Source organism: Zea mays, chromosome 1 (assembly GCF_902167145.1).
Source record: "Zea mays cultivar B73 chromosome 1, Zm-B73-REFERENCE-NAM-5.0, whole genome shotgun sequence".
NCBI lineage: Eukaryota > Viridiplantae > Streptophyta > Magnoliopsida > Poales > Poaceae > Zea > Zea mays.
Genome location: NC_050096.1, coordinates 210,892,582 through 210,913,645, shown reverse-complemented (window position 1 = coordinate 210,913,645; position 21,064 = coordinate 210,892,582). Strand labels below are relative to the sequence as shown.

Below are 21,064 nucleotides of genomic sequence, written 5' to 3'. Positions count from 1 at the left end.
AACACTGGAGAGTTGAGATCCATCTATGAAGCCTCGCAGGTGCAAAGGAAAGTTACCTGACTGCATCTGCGGGGCAGTGCATATGATCTGGTCGTGTGTTCTTTTGTAACAGGAGCGAATGTAACTAAAAAAACATGTGATGTTCCTTGTAAAGTAACAAACTGCTCTCCTTCGTAATGCAATGACAAGCAGTTCCCCTGTGTGTTTGGATTTTTGAAAATGATGCATATATTTCAGTCAGAATTAACCTTCTTCATCAATTGTTTGATTTTCTCCAGGCATGTCTTAAGTATACAGATTCTTTCCAAACATAAATCAAGTTAAGCATAATTATTTGGTTTTCGAGAAAAAGAAGAAGCATAATTATTTGATCTTTTTCCCAACAGACATGTTACCTTGGTGAGTTGTTGTCTATTGAAAAATGTAGTTGGCACTTGTGAAGCAGATCTGGTCTAAATATACAACAGAACCATGCCACAAGGTATAAACTTATAGTTAACACATCACAGATCCTAACAGAAACCTTGTTTCTTGTAAATAATTCCATGAGAACAGGTTATATCGCATGTATCAAAAAGGAGAAGATTCAATCAAAATCTCTCTAAATGATGAGCAAAATGATTATTAGGATTCTTGCTATGAACAAATTGGACCATCGCAAGAGCAATTAACAAACATGAATTCATCAAACAGGTAACAGAAAAAAGAAAATGTGGACCCCATAGCTTTTTTTACACTTCACTTAAGTAATCACAACGAAGCAAAATAGGGGAGATCAAATAGTAAGGTTCTGTGTTTGCCATTTGAAACATGCTATTGTTCCAGTCTCTTCCAGTTCATGGGAAGGCCTTCTTCAATGGATCAACAATCAACAAAAGTTGCTTATTTCTTATGGTATAGAACGAATCATTAATAACAAATTTTATTCTTGTTTCATTCAATTTAAAACTAATCTTTTTTCTTTTCTTTTCTTTACTTTTTGATCAGTTATGCTAGAACCCATGAGGCCATGAGTTGAGCATAATTTAAGTTGACGTCGTGAAACCATAGACTTTATGCTGTTTTGCACAAATTTCGGAACTTTGATAGCTCAAAATGTTAAGATTATATACACATCACTAATAGCACAGAGCATTCTTGCACATGCAAAAATGCAAATATACAGGAAAACTTGTGCTCACTCATCTGTCATTTGAGACACAGATTTGTAATTATGTCCCTAGGTCACAGAAATCCTTCCTATATCAAAAGAATATATCAGTTTGCTTGGATTGTGCCTTGAGATCCTTTAACTTCTTCAAAATGTTGGTAAAATAATCTTGTAAATACTTCTCTAAGCTGAGGATGTCATTCCCATCCACCCCAAGAAGCTGGTAGGTCTCATTCATTGGAGCAGAGAAAACTGTGTCACTTGAGAGCACCTGGTTTAAAGAAATGTTCTATTAGTTTCACAAGCTATGATACAAGTTACCATTACATGGACACATGTAACTGAACAGAAGGGACAACATGGTAACCTCTGAAAATGCCAGTCTGTCAGCCACATCATTTGTCCATTGGAAGCACCGTGTCAACTGACGAGTAAATCTCAAGACTGCAACAGGTACAGTGGTTACATTGGCATCTTGCCCAGCTAACCTCTCACACAAAGTAATCACCTGAGGAGGCAAAACAAAGAAAAAAAAAGATGAAGTACAAACAGTAAACATAATTCTCAGATGCATCATTTACAATACTTAGCGTCACAAACAAAATGAACTGCACAACAGTTTGAAAGGCAACAGTGAGTCAGTGATAATGACTTAATGATCTATGAAGATAGATGATCAAAACTTTTCTGGACGTATTATGTAATTAATTTCCTTCAAATAGACAGTGTGCAGTTATTACCTCTTGAGTTGTCCAAGCTCGTGGGCCAGCAAAGGTCATGAGTTTCTTGTTGGCCTTCTCATTCCGCATAGCTATAAACGTTAGTCGAGCTACGTCCTATTTAACCAGAATGTGCCAAAGGAAAGCTGAAGCAGAGGTTCAAAAAGAGATCGGTGATCCCATTTTCAAATGGACAAGGAAAAAAATATAAACCTGGGTATCCATGTAAGCAATCCGAGTTGGAGCATCAGTTCCCCAGACGGACTTCTCTTCTAGTATAGGAACAGCATATTGCCCAATAAGACCCTGTTGCAACCAACGTTAGATAGGAATTTATTTCTGGATAAACAAGCAAATATGACACTGGCAGGATGTATCAACTAAGGGTCATATCGCCACTCGATCTTTTAGTAGTATGAACTGACTTTTGTAATATATCATCATTGTACTTCACTAGGATCACTAACACTAAGAAAGCAGTTTTCTAGCCAAAGACTCAGAATCACAGGGAGAGGATCAAATCTACCTGCATGAAACCACACAAACGGATGATGATATAATCCAGACCACTGTCCTGAATAAATTTCTCAGTACAATACTTGATTTCCATCAAGGGAACCTCAGGATGCTTGTCACAGTTGTGGATGGAATAGAACACATACTTTTGAATTCCCATAGCCTTTGCACACTGTATTAGAGCAACTTTTCCTTCCCAGTCTACCTAAATGGAATAACCATAAGCAAGTCTAATCAAATGATCTGTGGCATATATGTTAGTACAATACAAGGGTACACCATTCTTATAAAAAAAATGCAACTAGATGAAATTCTTCAGTACTAAGAGCAATAGAATTAGTTTCAGTAATAACCAGGAAAACCGCATTGATGCAAGAATAATGTTCAGGAGAATATAGAAGCATAATCATTTGTTACTGTATTCACTAAAATGGTCATAGCATACCGTCCGGATGGGCTCTTCTGGCCGTCCTGTCGCACAGTCAATGACGGCATGAATACCAACAAGGGTCGCAGGTATGGTCTCCGGCTTGCTAAGGTCGGCCTAACCAGTGCCAATGCAAAGCACACAAAATTACCACCAACAGCAAAAGCAAGCACAATTGCACAGATTGGCTACTGCAGTAGCACCGGCAGCCCAAGCAAATCCTACATTGACAACGGTGGCACCCCAGTCCCGGAGGAAATCTGCGGGCGCTGGGCGCGGCCTGACGAGGCACCTAACGTCGTAGCCCTCGTCCAGCGCCCTCCTGACCACCTGCCTCCCCAGCGTCCCCGTGGCGCCTACCACCAGTATGCTCGTCGGCCGGACGGGCGTCCCCTGCGCAAAGCTGGTCGGCGCCACCGCCTGCGCGTTGCAGGTCACCGCCAGCCTGCATTGCGATCCACCTGCAGAAGCAAACACGCACCCTGTTACCCGGGATCGGGAGACAGCCCAGGTGGCTCTGGGGACGGGAAGCAAAATGGTGGGGGTACCTTTGGTTGCACGATGGAGGAGGAAATGCGGGCGGCTAGCGGAGGAGAGTGCGGCGCGGCGGCGCAGGCGGACCGGGGAGGCGAGCTGCGACGGCAGCGTGGCGAGGCTGGTCGACGCCATGGCGTGGGCGGGGGCAGGTGGTAGCGTGGCCCGCCGCGGGGGGTTTTGGGGTGGAGAGGAGTGGTGGAGAGGGGATGCGGAGCAGCCGATGCCCGTCGCGCCACGTCCACAGGACCACAGCCGACCCGTCATCCATTCCCTCCTCCATGTCACCATCCGCTTCGTTATTCTCTGCTACTACGCTGTCTGCTCCTAAACACGTATTCCAGTGAATTACGTTTTCACTCGCGATATCGTACTTTTGGTTCGTCGTGTACTCGTGTGGAAGGCGGCTGCCTGCTCCCGCGGTCTCTTCCGTCTCGGAGGTGGGAGAGAGCGATCAGCGGCGTCGCCGGGTGGATCCAAAGCGCGCGAGAAAATGCAGGGCGGATCCAGCGGCATCGTGTATGGTGGCCTCAAGTACCAGGCAAGCAAGCAAGCAGCGCCTTCTGAAACATTCTTGAACGACCTGTCTTAACCTCTTCCTGCTCTCTCGGGTCTCGGCTCTTGCAGGCGCGGTGTATCGCCGACATACGCGCGGACGCCGGCTCGACCACCTTCCTCGCCGGCACCCTCAGCCTCAAGGAGGAGAACGAGGTGCGTGTCTCGCGTTCATGAAGGCTCATCGCGCCTGGTGGGATTGCGATCGAGTAGTACTTTTTCTGCCAGGTGAAATGGCGTGGGATTTGATTTGGATCTCGATTCCTCTGCGTGCATACAAGTAGGTGCACCTGATCCGGTTTTCGCCGGCGGAGAGCGAGCTGGTGTGCGATGGCCTCTTCTACCACCCCAACGAGATTTGGGACCTCAAATCATGCCCCTTCGATCACAGGGTTTTCTCCACAGTCTACACGTCTGGTAAAGAACGCAAAAGTTGTCTCTGTTCGTGACTCGTGAGCATTGTAATTTGCATAACAAAAAAAAATGTAGTGTGTAGTTTTCTTGTAATTTGAAAATTCGTGATATGAATACCAGGTGAGGGCTATGGTGCATCAGTTTGGAAGATCCCGGAGCTCAATGGGCAATCAAACTCACCACAACTTGAGCAGCTCTTTGAGCTTAGTGGGCATACGGGCAAGATTAGACGGTGCACTCCTGTTTCTGTTGATTTTTTTTGTTGTTCTAGAGATGTTTGATCTACTTACTGTGCTAGATTCTTCCTATATTTTGAATTTCGGAGTTGCGTCCAACTTTGTTAGCTGAAATGCAACTCTGTGGTGTGTGGTGAATTCTTTCCTGATTCACATGGCCTTTATTTGTGGTTAGATTATTGTGGCCTCACTTGTGTGACTATATCGCGTGTTCACTACACATGAGAGCATAGTTACCAAGGAAGGTGCAATTGACAATTGAACATGTTTCCTGTCTAGCATGTTGCGCCTGTTTCACATTCCATGAGCACCATTTAAGCAATATAGTAGGATTATTTCCCACAGTGCTCATGAAGGGATAATAGATTAGAATATTTTATTTTAACTCTACAGTTATTTCTATATGAATCTTTTAAACTAGTCTTGCTTGCTTCGTATTCTTAAAAGCTGCTAGTGATATGTGTAACATCTTTATTGGTTCTTGACACCTCTAAGCTGGTTATTTTGTAGTGTGATCTGGTGGCCACTTGGAAAGCATGATAAACTAATTAGCATTGATGACCGAAATATTTTTCTTTGGAACATAGACACGTCAAAAAAAATAGCTAAGGTGTGTCACCATCCTTCTTTTATCAATATATCATTAGAGTACTTGCAAAATACTTACTCTGTTTTCAAACATTAGCTTAAGTACCAGATTATGAAATGTCAAGAATCTACACACCATCTGTTTATATACTTAATGCTTCACAATGTCATGCATTACAGGTGATCTCACAGGGATCAACTGACATGCTTCCAAATTTACGTGGTGGAGCTTGGGATCCACACAATCATAATTTAGTTGCTGCAATATCTGATTCATCACTTCAGCTGTGGGATCTACGTTCTATGGAGTTAATATATTATCTTGATCTATTGTTTACTATGCTTTTATCTATAGTTCATTTTATTGAAATGTTGCAGTTATATTTATCTTTAAATGTATCATTCCCAGAAAATCAACTGCAATTGAACATGCACATATACGGGATGTGGATTATAACCCCAAGAAGCAAAACATTGTTGTGAGTTTGACACTTTCTTGTTTCCCATATATCAAGCAATACATCATATATATTTACATAAGGCAACAACTAATATGCAATCAGACCTTATGTGCAAGCTTGCAAGCGAGCCTCTTAGTCTGTTAGATTATGATCTAATTGTAGACATGATCGTGGTTTGTTATGGGGTTTTCTATAAATCTACACGAGCTGGTGGTGGAAGGGTTTAAGTGTTAAATATGATTCATGGTTGGATCATTATCTAACGAATCAGGAACCTCGCTTGCACACTTGCACACAAGACTTGATTGGCTAATTGCATATTAGTTGTTGCCTTTACATAAAACGAACATTCTTATGAATTAGCTTTCTTTAGTAGCATTGAAGACATCAACTTTGTAGTATCTTTTGTTTCTTGGTTACATTTCAATTTTATTTTTTTATATTTGATTATGGATTTTGCATTTTTTTTCTTGCTTCAGTAGTTAAATATCATGTTCACACTGGGTATGGCATATGACATGGGTTTTTGCTTCGTTATTATTAAATAACCGATTATAACTCTTGATTGTGTTCTACCAACAAATTCATTTTTTTTGGTTTAGAGTTGTATTAATATAATCTAGCAAGTCCCAATCCAATTCATAGAGTCTGTCAAATTGGACACCCGTGTTCAAGTTCATTAACAATGACATCTATTGCTAGTTCATTATTGAATTATTATCAACTTATTTATATTGTTGCTCCCAAATAAAATGTTTGCTTCTGATAAGTAGTCGAATATAAACATCAGGCAACAGCAGAAGAGGAATTTGGAATTCGCTTGTGGGATCTCAGAATGCTTAAGTATCCTCTAAAAGATCTCCCTGGGCACTCACATTGGTAAGTACTGTAATAATATACTCAAACCAGAATCTTTTCACTGCAATGTGCAATCTTTAAATGTTCTCAATCATTCTGTTTGTATATATGCGGTGAATGTCGGTTTGACACTTACCTTCCAAAAAAAGCAAATTTCATCCAATTCAGAGTTAGTTTCCGGAAATGGTTCGGTCATTAACAATTGTGATTACAGATTTGTTTTGCCTTTCTTATCTAGCAAAGATCGGGGGTTTTTTATGGTCTCATTATTTTTACAGGACATGGGCTGTTCGGCACAATCCTGCGTATGATGAGCTCCTTCTGGTTTGTCTCCTTCCTACCTCCGTCCACATGTAACTTTTTTGGCAGGGTTAACATAATGATGCATTGGTTTTATTGTGTACTGATGATATTGGACCTTCTGTAGAGTGCTGGAACAGATTCAACTGTAAATTTATGGTTGGCTAAAGTTAGCAGTGACGATCCTGAATCTGATAGGTCTCTATTCTTGTGCTTGTTAGATCATTTTGTTTAAAGTTGTGGTATTGATGCCCTGGTCATTTTGCACAGCCCTTCTGCTTTATCCAATAGGCAAGAAGTACCATTACTCAACTCATATACTGACTATGAAGACAGCATCTATGGTATCCTCCAACCTTCATACTTCGCTTATCAATTAGAACTTTGACAAGGAATGACAGGGTTAACTAAAATTGTAGGTATTGCATGGAGCTCCCATGATCCATCATTATTCGCTTCTTTGTCATATGATGGAAGGGTATGTGCTCACATGCTTTATTGCCTTGTCGAACTTTGCCTTACATGTCCTAAACATTCATGAGCTTCTCTGATGGTCAGGTTGTCTTGGAATCAGTCAAGCCCTACTTGCAGAGAAAATGAACCTTGTCTAGTTTTCTAAATTGTAAGGTGCAAAATATGGTTTCTTGTTTCCTTTATCTTGTCCTTATTATTACTGAAGTTACCTCATGTCCTAATAAACTGTTCTCTTCCTGCTACATGTGGGCTTGTTTGTTCATATTGGAAGCTGAGTAGCTTTGCCTTGCCATTCTGTAGCCTCTTAACAAGCATTTATGTGATGATTCGGTTTACTGTTGTAGCAATGGCAGAAAAATGGATAACAAGATTGTTACAGAAATCAATTTTTAGGATGTTGTATATTTGAAGTGTCCATGAAAAGGTCTTGTGTTATATGATGAGGTGGGGTTGAACTCAATTTGTAAAACCGTTCAGAATTTCAGATTAGTAGGATTAGTTTTTTTTTTTTACTTTTCTGTTTCGCATTCAGAATTTCGTTCTTTGCAGGTAGAATTGAGCAAATTTGGTAAACCATTCAGATTAACGAGAATAAGTTATTTTATGAACTATCATGTTATGTATTCAATATTTTTCTTATTTGCACAATACTTGCCCATCTTCTTTGCAAGGTACATGTCCTATAGTTGGTTCATGCCCAAAAATGTGTTTAATGGCTCAATTAGTCATCACATATGTGCATTCGTCAAATTAGAAAAAAAAAGGTTGTGAACTTTTCCAACGCCCGTGTACAGCTAGGCAATCCAAGTTCTTTGAACTAATAAGTGAACCATAATCTAATATTCTGCTGTATTAACTTATATCATGTAGTTGGCTCACGTTTCATTGTCATACTTAGGCTTTTAAGTAGACTTGCACAATGGTAAAACCAGACTCAATGTAGCAGTAGTAGGTCAGATTTGGTTGTATTAAACAGTGTATGCCTCTTTGGAATGCAGGATTTTTTTGTTTTTTGTGTTTTTCCTGTAAAAATGAATTGATCTCTCCTGCATGATTCCTCTTAAATTTCTGCATTCCAAAGGGGCGTACATTTGCACAAGTTAATACGTACCCAAAAGAAATTTTCTCACCCTCACTTAAAATAAGATCTTAACTAAAACATGGAGGTTACTGCATTCAACAAAACGCAAACAACTAAGGGGGTGTTTGGGAGTGAAGTTTTTTCACAGTTTTGGAAGAATATTGTAGTATTCTCAAATACTGCAGTATTATATACAGAATGGTGTTTGGCAAGCTGGCTAAAATATCTATTTTCAAAACTGAAGTATTGCAAATACTATAGTTGTTTTAAGGTATTCTAAACTTAGGTCTGGACCTCAGTTTCCAAAATTGTGGTATTGTAAACTGCGGTATTGTCATGACTAAAGTATGCTGTAGTATTTCAAAAACTGTGGTTTTCAAAAACTTTGTTCTCAAACAGGGCTTAAACACAATTTTGTTAAGCGCATCATGTTTATATAGGACAAAAATATTATATATGTTTATTTGAGTTATGCAATGCAACCAACGAAACAAATTCGGTATCTCTGCAACTGCAAGGTCTCGATCCCTTGTGTGTTACATTCAATCCAAAGATAATTTCGTATGGAGTATATTTTATTCTCTTAAATCAAAACCTTGGGTCATGTTTGAATGGTCATGTATATATATATATATATATACTACTATATAAGACGATAGTGTAGACGTACACATCCAGAGTGGTGCACGGTTCTGCCTCCCACGCCGCGGGCCCCACTAAGGCGTAGCTCTGCTCCCTCTCGCGTCCTGCCTCCCATGCCGTGGGCCCCACCAAAGCGCAGCTCTGCTCCCTCTCGCGCCATCCCAACGCATGCAACCCAGCAGGCTCATTTCCTCTCCAAGCAAAACAAATATCAACATTACCTAAATCGTTCTCTACCAACGCCATTAAGTCACAAACAAGTTGACATTTGGGGCTGCACCAACGCTTATAAGCCGTTCTCTACCTGTTTCACTAGCCGGTATGGCACTAACCACAATAGTAAAGAAAGCACCACAAACAATGCTGGTGTCGTGGGCTAAAATCTTCATGTGGCCCATATTCCAGCGATGTTTGGTGCAGCCCAGATAGCGAATCGGTACAGCTCGCTCGTGATGCCCCCGCCGCGACACCCATGTCTCCCTCTCGCCCAACCACCCCCGCCCTCGCCCTAGCCTCGAACCCTCCTGGCGGCGGCCCAACCATCCGCCTCATCGCCTCGCTCCCTGTTGTGATGCTCTCCGCCGACCACCATCTGGCCTTGGAGCACCGGTCCCCGCCGCGACACCCGTGTCTCCCTCTCGCCCAACCACCCCCACCCCCGCCCTAGCCACAAACCCTCCTGGTGGTGGCCCCGCGCGTGCAGGCGCGCGACATCCTATCGGGAGGCGAGGGGGCTCCGATGACCACCAGCGCCAACCTGATGAACCATCCGCCTCACTGCCTCGCTCCCCGTTGTGATGCTCTCCGCCGACCACCATCTGGCCTTGGAGCACCGGTCCCCCGTGTGACATGATCCTCTGCTCCTACCGACCTCAAACAGTGGGTGAGCAACAGATTCTCCCTTCCCCCGATCTGATCCAACAAGATCTCATGGTGGACACTACCGCGCACGTCAAGTGAGCCATAGATTCTTCTTTCCTCATGCTCCATTTACTGGACCATTATCCGATCCAGCATCATCTCATGGCAGATTCTCTGGTTATTGGTTTGTTTCGTGCAGAGCTGGAAGGACGTCGAGGGGTCGCTGTTTGTTGTCAGGAGGTGAGGGTTTGTGTTGGGGTTTTTTTGGCTTGCACTCCTATGCGGTCTGGTTCTGTCAAAAATGTGCTTGATTGCTCTAGGAACTCTGAGTCCCGCTTTCAGTTCATTGTCATGAACACGCACAACACTGGTACATCGGCGATCACTGCTTGGATCGATCACTCATGGTGCCTAGACACGCATATTGTCAAACTGCTATTATTCTAGAGTATAATCTTGTCTTGTGTTGCCACCTATTTATCACTTGAGCATATACAATGAATGTTTCTTAAGATGTCAATATTTGCTTATAATATAGTGACTTCCCAGTTTATGTTTCAGTTTTGTTTCTTGCTTAGTGACCAAAACAAAAAAAGCAAGTGTTCTATTGGTTTAATTAATCTAAACAGCACTGTTCAAGCAATAATTGAGTTTATTCCCTATAACTTGCAAAGTGTGGCCATGTTATGCCCTGTGGCTGTGCGTGGCCATTTGACCTCCACGTCTATGTTTCCCGCTGCTAGGTTGCTTTGAGCCGTGGTGGATCTCCCGGTGTAACGACATGGGGCTGGGTCTGGGAGCTCTTCTCAAATCCGGGGGCTCTCGGTCTGCTCTTCTCAATTTAGTGTTATCTTTTTCTTTTAGAACAATGCCAAAGAAACATGACAGACTGCCTTTGCTTGTTTTTGACATAATGCAAAAGCAATGGAATGTTTACTTTTAAACCTTTGTTATTTTTGTTTTGATTCAATTCTGATACTACAGAAATGTACGGATATCTATTATTTTGATGCAATAGTGGTGTTTTGCGATGTTTAACAGCTTGTGTGATCCAATTATTAACCCTTTTGTATATAAGAGTTTGAATCGCTTATGTCATTGTTAGCAATCACATAATATTTTTCTTTTCTCTTAGATTTAATTTGTATAATCATATAATCATTCATATATTGGTACAACAGGATTTGGTTTAGCTTCTCACTTTGTTTTTTTAAATGAGAAGAAGCAGACAACAAATTATAGTGAAGGCTCCTCTCATCCCCCGTCGCTTGGTGGATCACCCCCACGAAACCAGCCTAGCCAAAGACAGGTATGTGCATGATGTCATTCTTGGTAGCCTATCATCATCTTTGGCTCAAAGTGCTTCTATAGTTAAATGGATGTAGTGCAAGTTTTATTTTTATTTTCTGCTCCAGTTGTTTTATATGCTACTTCCTTGGTATTAGTTCACCGTGCATAAGTGATCTGCAGCAAATGTTCTTCTTCCTAACTAACTGTATATGCTCTTAATTGTCCTCTAATTTCAAGGAAGTAGCATAGATATGGAATGGAACTGTCAAGGGTGTTTAAATGGGTTAACCCCTTTTACCATCTTGGAGATCTGGAAGAAACAGAATGCAAGAAATTTTTAGAAAGTGCAGAACGAGCTCTCTGTCTGTCTGCCTTTTTTTTGCACAAATCAAAGCCGATCTATAGCAGGAGATACATCAAAGGAAAGAGAGCTGCATTTGATTGCTTATTAGATATCTGTTTTTTCATCCACGGATATCAAAGGAAAGAGAGAAAAATCCTTGCCTGTTCTGGCGGAGGAACATCAGGCATGATTGCAGCCTGATGCTCAAAACCCACTTCTTCCTTCTGCAAGAGAATCAGTTGAACAGATAGTCAGACCAAATTCACACTGGCATATTTCATGAGGCTGACCTTTGCAGTCCTAAAAAAATTCAACCTAGCAGTAATGCAGTATATATTCTAGCAGTTGTACCACAACAATTTATCCATGGATCATAAGCAACTGCACTAATCAAACTGAGACCAAGTCACCAAGAATGATATTGTCTGGTAACTATTGAGACTAAGGATGATATTAATTGGTAGCTGATGAAGATATACCATAAACCTATGGGTTCAATGAACATAAATTTTAGTGAGGTGGGCAAGGGCTACAAGGAGCATTTTATACAACAGTTCATGTTTCCATTTCAATTAATCTTAAGTTTGATAACAGTTTGGAACAGTACCATTTAATATAACCAAAGTAACAGTGACTTCATGCGGCGTTTTGGGAGATACAAGGTTCAAAATAGTCATTGACCTTATAACTCAAAAATTGTCAGCATGAACAAGGCAAAGGCATTTTCAAGTTCAAAGGATTGAAAAATGAGAATCATAACTGGTATGGGTTTGTATAAATTATTTAATCCGTCCAAAGAAGTTTCAAATATTATCATGTCTAGAAGTATAAGCACCTGGAAAGAAGCAATCAAGGTGAATACAACTAGGCCCTTCTCTTTGCCTCCACTTTTCTTGTGGCAAAGTTGGATCCATCACGTGCCCGATGAACCTGATATATTATCGGTACTACACCAGAGGACAAATCAAAGACAGTCATGAGCATCACATTCTATTTTTGGATTAAAAGAAAGTGCACTAAGTATCAGACTACAAAGCTAGAAAATGTTGTATGGGTATCAGACTTTATGGACTAAACAGATATTTCTTTTGGTCTCAAGTCATGTATTTTGACTATCTGTTCTGATAACCTTTCGTTTTTGTTCAGTCCAGTTGACTGCATTCTTTGGACTTTAGCTACGCGATCTGTGCTGAAAGCATTGAGCACTTGCAGTTGAGTCTATAGGTGCAGTCGACTTAAGTGCAGAGTGCAGAGGAATGGTTTCGTCTCCTAACCATCCTGTGTCAACCAGTTTCAGCAAACTGCAAGAAAATTAATTTACTTAACATGGAAAATGTCATATCAACTAAGATATTCCTAATTTCATAACATGTTGTCCCTTTATAGTTCTAGAGTTCCATGTTTTTTAAAAAAAGTTTGTTTGTTTTGCAGTTTTCTATAGATTTACCCAGCAAAAACTCCCAGCTTGGAAGCCAGCAATGACACCTGGATTTGTAAGTTTGCTCTGATCCTATTGACATGTTTGGCATAGAATGTCACTTTTAAATTTTCTCCCTAATAAGATACTCCCTGCATCTGCATCCAATTTTGATCTTTGTATGGGCAGCGAGATCAAATAGTGTGCATGCATGTTATATTGATTATTTTGCATGTAGCCAATATAGATAGCAAAGCTGCATGTATGTTCTCATGCAGGCGAGGTGAGGGATATCCTAGGAGAGGAAAGACTGTACTAGGGGGGGTCCTGAGGAAACTTCACTATGGGGTCTCGTAGTCTCTTTGTCGTTCTAGCATTCTCAAACTAGCCCTCACCATGGCAGCTTTTTCCTTCCATTTGGTTCCCTATTTATATATATATTGGTTATTTAAGGTGCTTTTACAACATGCATTGGATAACCACCCCAAACATGCATTTAAGGTGCTTTTACTTTACTGTTTTCAGTTAACAACAAGTTCCGTTTCTCCCTTAGGATCAAAATAACTTTGAATCGTGTATTGATACTATATCAGATAGACGATTTCTTCTTTATTAAAGTTTATGTAGCCTGATGCAAGATTGGAGAGTGAATTGTGATGCCCAGCTTCGTATTCTGGTCTTGAAGCATTAGTGGAAGAAAAGGACAATCAAATCCAGAAGGTATATGCTACTTGTGACTTTTTCATGTGTATTCATCCCAACATCTTTGTACATGATGAAACATAGTAACCATAGTGAACTAACTGCACATGTTGCATATGTCATTTAGCATGTCGGTTGTCTTCACTATGAAAATATGACGACTTCAATGACATGATGTAAAATTTCACTTGTTTGTTGTAGATAGAGAAAGAAATTAAGGAACTAAAGTTATGGCATGATTTCATAGGCGGAGTTCCTCATGGACATCGTCAGGAACGAAGAGATGGTGCTCATCGACACCGCTAGGAGAAGAAACTTATAAGTGATGGGTCTTTATAACCAAACAATTTTATGAGCTTAAAATAATTTTCTTAGTTTTTTTATACTTAGCCCATGCATTTTCGTCCAGTTCGCTTCTGAATTGTTGCTCCTTGAGAGCTTCTAGAACCCATGGAGAAAGTTACCAATTTGTGACATGATATTAGAAAGCTAGAAGTTTAAAGTTGGCATTCATACATGTTCTTAATGACATAGGCAAACTTAATTTAATTTTTACCAGCCGCAAGGAACTAACTGTTACATACTATAGTAAAAATAATTTTTATGAGCTACAATTCATTTGAAACATGATTACCCTTTATTATTTTTTACGCATTTGGTTTTATAACCGTGGTGGTCTCATGTATGATTATACAGATTTAGATAACGTATTCCCATTCTTCTATAATGTGTGGAGTCGTCAGATGTGCGACAAACCAGTTCTCTAGGTTGCTCCTAATGGGCACTCCTTTGATGTACCCTTTATCATCTTTTGAGTTCTGACGGTGTAGAGTAGAGATGCCTGGTGATTGCCTCTTTGTAGATACTCTTCCTATTGCATGTGTATAAACTTCAGAGAGACTAGATTTGGGTTTAGTCATTTCATGTATTTAGTTCATTTATTAATTTTCATGATTTAGTTTAGTTTTGTATTGGTTGTTGCCAAAGAATTTGTAAGATTTTGAGGTCGATAGTATATATAATATTTGATTTATATAATCGTTGTGCACTGATATTTTATCGAATATTTTGTATACCGTTGCAACGCACGGGCATATACCTAGTATATATTGAAGTAGATTGAGATATAATTTAGTTCAATTTTTACTTCATCGAGTATCCAAATAAACCCTTTGATTCAATCATCCAAAGGGGTGGATTTCCCATGCATTGGTGTCTCCTCCAACGAATATGTCCATGGCTCGAAGCTGTTTAAGGCTATTATCAGTGGTAGTTTTATGGTGGTTTCATGCATATTTAGAGTATGTTTGTTTCCGTACTAAATTATATAAGTTATATTACAGTGGAAGAGGAGGGTAAAATATCGCTTTGATACCATAAATATATGCTAGTTTATTTTAGCTTATTTGTGATCACAAATTGACATTTTAACCTCCTAGGCTTCCACCATAATCTAACTTATATAATCTACTAGGAGGGAAATCAACAAGGTCTTAATAGCGTACCACATCAAAGCTTTTTATGACATTTAAAAGGTTTGAGTTTCATGGGATAAAATTGGTTTTATGTGGATGAAACTATATCGACTCGTTTCCAAAGTCTTAAAAACCGTGTGAAACCTCCATTGAGGATAATTTGTATCATCTTCATATATTTTATTAATTTCTATTGATCATTAAATTGCAGCATTTAATTGATATGTTAATCTATAAAATAGTAAAGTAAAATTTTGCATTGAGAGACATTGTTTCATTCTTAGTTTCATGACACCAGGAGCATACCCAGAGCTTAGCGACCCTAGTGTTTGCCCATACTCCCATGCAATGGTTACAAGCATATAACATATGGCTATTTAAATCAGTAATCCCTAGATACAATACAATCATAGTCTACGAGATACAAAAAGAGGGAGCAATGTAGTCTCGTCTATAGGGCTGAAAATGGATGTCTGGAGATCCGAATTATCTGTATTCGTATTCGCTAAAACGGCTAATATGGATATCTGTATCCGTATTCGATTTCAATATGGATGTCAAATGGATGTATTCGAATTCGATTTTTAGTACTTTTCTCTATCCGATTCCATATTCGTATTCAAAAAAACCATGAAACATCCGATACTATCTGTATTTGTGAAAAAAAATATGTTTCATGAAACCATTTCAAACTTAACTTTATCACTAATTATTAATTAAAAATGATTTTAAGTTTAATAATATACTAGAAAAATGATATATATCATTTAAAATGTTAAAAAATATTTATATGATAAATAAATAAATATATCAACCTTATATTTCTAGTGATATTCAATAATAAAATTCAATAGGTTTCATAAACATTCAATTATAACTCTCAACTTTATCTATATAGTGAACACATCTCAACGAAGTTCCATAAACATTCAGCTATAACTCTCCACTTTACAATATATAGATAAATATTATCTTTTGTTACATGCTTCGATAGTTTAAAGATACTATTTATATAGTTTTGTTGACATGGATATGGAGGATCACGAGAAATCTATTTTAATTTAAGTTTGTTTTAACTATCTATTGACTATAAACTTCTACTTAAATAAAAATCAACATATACATATGTTAAATTTCAGGGTATGTTGTTTGAGTTGAATTGAGTAAATATTCGAATAAGAATTCAGATTCGACTATCCATTTTGTATTCGTATCCGAATTCAGACTAAAATATGGTAAACTGTGACATTCGAATTCGTATCCATACGTATTCGATCCGTTTCCACCCCTACTCGTCTAGTCTATGTATGACACTTTTGATAATTTAGTGATGTTGGAAATAGTGTTACGAAATTTTCATTGAGAATAGCCAAATGTAAGGACCAACAATTTTTTTGAAATTTAAAACATATATCAATTATCAAATCATATCGATATATACACACATACATGTATATATATATATCATATCTAAAGTCTTGGTCTTTCAATAACTAGAGGAAGCTCTGGTCCAATAGTGTTGTCTGGTTCAGCCGCACCAGATCCGGACGTATAAAAAATCACCCCAAGCTGTCAGGGATTAAGGTTTTAGCTGCGACGGCGCCCTCGAGGCGCGTGCGGCGACGATGGGGGACGACGACGGCAACCCCCAAGGCATAGGAGGTGGCAGCGGCGACCCTAAAGGCTCGGGTGGAGGCGGTGGCTACGACCCTCAAGGCATGGGCTGCAGCGGCGCGACTCCCGAGGCGTGTGCGGCGGCGGCGTCCTCAAGACGCATGTGGTGGCCACGCGAGGCACGGGTGGCTCCAGCGGTGACGGTGGTCGCGCAAGGCGCGGCGCGGTCTACGAGGGTCGGCGGTCTGCACGGAGGTTTGGGCGGCCTTCGATGACCAACTCATCCGATCTGGTGATCTCGATGACGTCCTCCGGCAATGACCTCCTCCAATCCTTTGTTTATGCAAGCGGCTATTGGTTGAGCCCATACTAGAATTTTTTTCGTTAACTATGAAGTATGGTGTTGGTATTTATGCAACTTTCTATAATGATTTATGCTTTGCGCGATATGAGACATCCAATTTTTGTGTGTATGCTGTGGGAACGAAAATGTTATTCAAAATTTGTGTGCAAGCAATGGAAACTCCCACAACTGTCACACCCGTTTCTAAGGGCAGAAGCCGGGTGCATAGCATATGTGTGCCAGGATCTATTTCCATATATATGTTGACGTCACAAGTGTAATATATCAAAAGAACAATGCATAAAAGCGTAAATAATGATTATATTAACATATTACACTTCGAACAGACATAATGTCTTAACCTTTATTCATCAAAGTACAACGAAACAAGGACATCCATCCACAGGAAGATGACCGGGGGTATCACTAGGCTAGCATCCATGGAGTTCAGCATCAAAATCTTCATCTACAAACTTCTGATCAAAATTAAGCAAGGGTGAGCTCACTTATGGTCGGAGCTCAGCAAGTGGGGTGAAAATGCAAGGTAACAAGGTAAGGCTAAAGTTGAGCAGTAAGCATTTTAGTTGGTCAACATTTTATTAACAACGCATGTCTTACTAATAAGTGTGAATCTCAAGCATTCCCATTAAACAAAGGTATAAGAGTATATATAAAAAACACTTAAGTGAAACCACTTAAGCAAACCATTGGCAGATCATCGGATCTCGATTTATTTCCATCTTCAAGTTCAATTATCATGTGAGGAGTCCAGGTTGCTCATAACCGTGAGCACGACTGATATATCAGTTTTACACTCTGCAGAGGTGGTACAACTTTACCCACAAGCTGTGTATCCCCTCTAGCCTGGGTCGGCCAAAACTCGTAAACACTTCCGAGGTGAGTGGCTAGGGATCCACTATGAGGCTTTCACAGAATACACTTAATACAAAGTGTTGGGAGCCTTCGTCCTCCGAAGGTCCTCAAAAACATGATTTGACAATGTTTTCCGAGTGGATTATGTGAACAGGTATTTTCGGATCCAGAATTATGAATATGGAGCACGGCCAGGACGAAGCCTGAACCAGACGAAGGTCGAGTGTAGCCGAAGCTGTGCGCAGGGAAGCTTCGGCGCGATGGCAGAAGGGGGAACCGACTTAAAGATGAAAAGACTTCGGGGGCCTCGACAGATTTTCATAAGCCGTTAACAAATGTAATGGACATGGATGTAATTTTACGTGGGCTGCGTCCCGCGTCTATAAATAGATGAACAGTACTCCCATACTGTTCACGCTGACTTGGCATTTGCTTTTGCGTCACGCTTGTACTTTCTACCTTCTCTCAGGACCGAAGGTACATTTGTAATTTGAAATCATTTCTATTTTTCCATGTTAATAAAATAGAAATGATTCTGCGATGATGCTTATATTATATTTCATGCTTTATATAAGTCCTTCGTCATTATCTGTTATGTTTGCGAAGGTATTTCTCTTATGACCTTCGTCCCAGACTCATTATTTCCCGAAGGGGACATAATGCTTCGAGGGACGAAGGACTTTAACACTTAACACTTTTTATGTTGCCTTGTTCTTAACTCTTAGCATTTGAGAACAAGTCCCCAACATTGGCGCCCACCTCCGGTGAACTCACTTCCACTTCGAGTCTTCGTGAACACCTTCGGAAGCTATAGACCTTCGCTATGGCGCCGAAGAAAGCTTCAGCGGCTGGGGCTGCAGCACTACAACCGCTGGACCACAACCAGGAGACCGTCTCTCTTCGGGAGGCCAGAAGCCAGAAGAGAAAAGCTGTTAGCCCGACGCTTGAGGAAGAAGAGCTAGACCAAGAAATCAGAGAGATGGAGATGCTACATCAACAAGTGCAGAGGAAGAAGGAGAAGATGGCCCGCCTAGCTGAGTTGCAAAGGCAAATTGACGAAGCTTCTGAGGAAGTTCGCCATCTCACTCACGATGAGCAGAACAGAAGGCCTCATCAGAAAGACCTCCATCAGGAGGGCTTCGTCAACGAAGACGACTGGTATGATAATTTCCATCAGGGAAATTTTGTTTTTGATGATGCTTCTCCTCTGTCTGCTGAGCTGCAGGCTACACCTTGGCCTCCATCCTATAAGCCACCCCAGCTCCCCATGTTTGACGGCCACTCCGACCCGAAGCAATTCTTGATGAGCTACGAAGCAACAGTGTCTTCGTACGGGGGCAACGCTGCAATCATGGCGAAGTCTTTCGTCATGGCCGTCAGGAATGTTGCTCAGACCTGGTATTCCTCCCTTCGGCCAGGAACAATCACTTCATGGCAGAAGCTGAAGGATATGTTACTGACCAGCTTTCAAGGATTTCAAACGAAGCCGGTTACAGCTCAAGCCCTCTTCCAGTGTATTCAGGATCACGAAGAATACCTTCAGGCGTATGTCCAAAGGTTCTTACGATTGAGGGCGCAGGCACCAACGGTGCCCAATGAAATCGTTATCGAAGCCATGATCAAGGGGCTCCGTCCTGGACCTGCAGCTCAATACTTTGCTCGGAAGCCTCCTCAGACCTTGGAGAAATTGCTCCAAAAGATGGATGAGTACATTCGTGCTGACAATGACTTTCGCCAAAGAAGGGAGGAGGCCTTCAGATTTTCTGAGATGACCAGGGGCTTCGGAGGAAGATACTACCCGAGGCATGTCCGTTCCATTCACAACACTCAGAATGATGATAAGGGGAGTCAGCAAAACAGGCCGCAGTGCTCCTCACAGGCTTCGGGGCAACAACAAACTTTCTTTCGGCCACCAGCTCCAAGAGGCAGAGGCGCCAGGGGCTTCGGCGGAAGATTCGGAGATCAGCCAAGGAGACTGTTTTGCCTATTCTGTGGAGAGGGCAAGGGCCACACCACTAGGACGTGCCATGTTACAATCCAGAAGCAAAAGGAACTAGCCGAAGCTGCACCTCAACAAGCTCAGTCGAAGCAGGTTATGCATACTGCTTCGTTTCATCCGCCTTATGTCCCACAATACATAGACAACCACCCTGCGGCTTCTGTAGCTTCGGCAAGTCAACCTCAAGCTTCCTGGCAGCAGCTTCCGCCTCCACCTCCATTGCAGCAAGGTCAACAGCCAGAAGGGAGTCAATACGCTCCACATCAGAGGGACTTCAGAGAACAGTCCGAAGCTCGCACAGTCAACAGCACTGTGCCAGAGTCGAAGCACATTTATTGACATATCCTACCTTTGATAGCAGTCTTTTCTACTCAGTTTTATTTTCTGTGAAGCAAAAAACATTGATAGTTTTCATGTAATAATTTCGTTGTTTCCCACGAGGAAAATCTATTTGCTCCACAGGCCTAAGTTGCTGAAGCCTAAAACTTTTTCCATTACCAAGGAGGACCTTCGGATTAAAAATCCTTCGGAGTAACAGAAAGTCGTTCTAAGGAACGCAGAGTAAGTTTATGAAGTCACAAAAAGCCGTTCCAAAGGGAGCGCAGTGTAAGTTTTCTGCTCAGAAGTCGTTCCTAAAGGAATGCAGAGCCTACAGCGAAAAGTCAACGCTGATACCGCCTAAGTAAAAGGCGAAGAAGCTCCTAAGGGAGGCTTACAGCGAAAAGTCAACGCTGATACCGTCTAAGTAAAAGACGAAGAAGCTCCAAAGACGTTCCCAAGGGAATGCAGAGCTTACGAATATATTTTATGTGTATCTCCGGAACAAATGTCACATGCATAACATAACATCATCACATCATTTTGCATAGCATAAGCATCATACATCATGTTGCATTTGGCAAGAGAAGGAGATACTCTCAACCTTCGAAAGGATGCTTTGAGAAAGTGACATCGAAATTGTACAGCTTCGGAATACAGCTTCGGAGAATATTTTTACGAAACATGGGCGAGCTTTATCAGATCAATATCGAAGTTGTGTAGCTTCGGAGTTTAGCTTCGAAGAATGTTTTGACGAAGCATGGATGTGATTCATCAGAATAATTTTAACGGAGAATGCCTTCTTCACGAAGCATGAAAAGAAGGGAAGGTGTTTTTTCGCCAAAGGCTCAAAAATGGTATGTATTTAATGTTT

The 21,064-nt window shown here is 40.9% G+C and overlaps 2 protein-coding genes across 6 annotated transcripts; one reads left to right on the top strand and one right to left on the bottom strand.

The window, feature by feature from the left end:
• Positions 1-1,065: 1,065 nt before the first annotated feature.
• On the bottom strand, positions 1,066-3,491 carry LOC100192036 (NAD(P)-binding Rossmann-fold superfamily protein). The gene is made up of 8 exons (NM_001137459.1): positions 3,361-3,491; positions 3,038-3,273; positions 2,831-2,929; positions 2,396-2,590; positions 2,083-2,175; positions 1,891-1,986; positions 1,518-1,658; positions 1,066-1,421 (listed from the first exon to the last, which is right to left on the bottom strand). The coding sequence occupies exons 1-8, from the start codon at positions 3,479-3,481 to the stop codon at positions 1,245-1,247; spliced, it is 1,158 nt and encodes a 385-aa protein (NP_001130931.1). The 5' UTR covers positions 3,482-3,491; the 3' UTR covers positions 1,066-1,244.
• A 203-nt stretch (positions 3,492-3,694) lies between these two features.
• On the top strand, positions 3,695-7,860 carry LOC100280050 (WD repeat-containing protein DWA2). 5 transcript variants are annotated; one of them, XM_008674808.4, is made up of 14 exons: positions 3,695-3,887; positions 3,974-4,057; positions 4,186-4,318; positions 4,436-4,547; positions 5,062-5,161; positions 5,320-5,447; positions 5,549-5,618; positions 6,391-6,479; positions 6,737-6,782; positions 6,886-6,956; positions 7,029-7,102; positions 7,178-7,236; positions 7,317-7,380; positions 7,504-7,860. In XM_008674808.4, exons 1-13 carry the CDS (start codon positions 3,840-3,842, stop codon positions 7,356-7,358), a joined length of 1,056 nt encoding a protein of 351 aa, XP_008673030.1. In that variant the 5' UTR covers positions 3,695-3,839; the 3' UTR covers positions 7,359-7,380; positions 7,504-7,860. The 5 variants fall into 5 exon arrangements, with proteins under 5 accessions (XP_008673030.1, XP_008673035.1, XP_008673033.1 ...); XM_008674813.4 differs by having other exon boundaries at positions 7,317-7,385; positions 7,512-7,860; XM_008674811.4 differs by having other exon boundaries at positions 7,317-7,385.
• The last annotated feature ends 13,204 nt before the right edge of the window (positions 7,861-21,064 follow it).

What these genes read in the sequence shown, in the direction of transcription:
- LOC100280050 (XM_008674808.4), top strand. Translation starts at nt 3,840, where the DNA reads ATGCAGGGCGGATCCAGCGGCATCGTGTATGGTGGCCTCAAGTACCAG. An exon ending in ATGGTGGCCTCAAGTACCAG is followed by an intron (nt 3,888 to 3,973) that starts GCAAGCAAGCAA and finishes CGGCTCTTGCAG; the next exon opens with GCGCGGTGTATCGCCGACAT. An exon ending in CTTTGTCATATGATGGAAGG is followed by an intron (nt 7,237 to 7,316) that starts GTATGTGCTCAC and finishes TCTGATGGTCAG; the next exon opens with GTTGTCTTGGAATCAGTCAA.
- LOC100192036 (NM_001137459.1), bottom strand. Translation starts at nt 3,481, where the DNA reads ATGGCGTCGACCAGCCTCGCCACGCTGCCGTCGCAGCTCGCCTCCCCG. An exon ending in GGGGTGCCACCGTTGTCAAT is followed by an intron (nt 2,930 to 3,037) that starts GTAGGATTTGCT and finishes GGCACTGGTTAG; the next exon opens with GCCGACCTTAGCAAGCCGGA. An exon ending in GTTTGTGTGGTTTCATGCAG is followed by an intron (nt 2,176 to 2,395) that starts GTAGATTTGATC and finishes TGGTTGCAACAG; the next exon opens with GGTCTTATTGGGCAATATGC.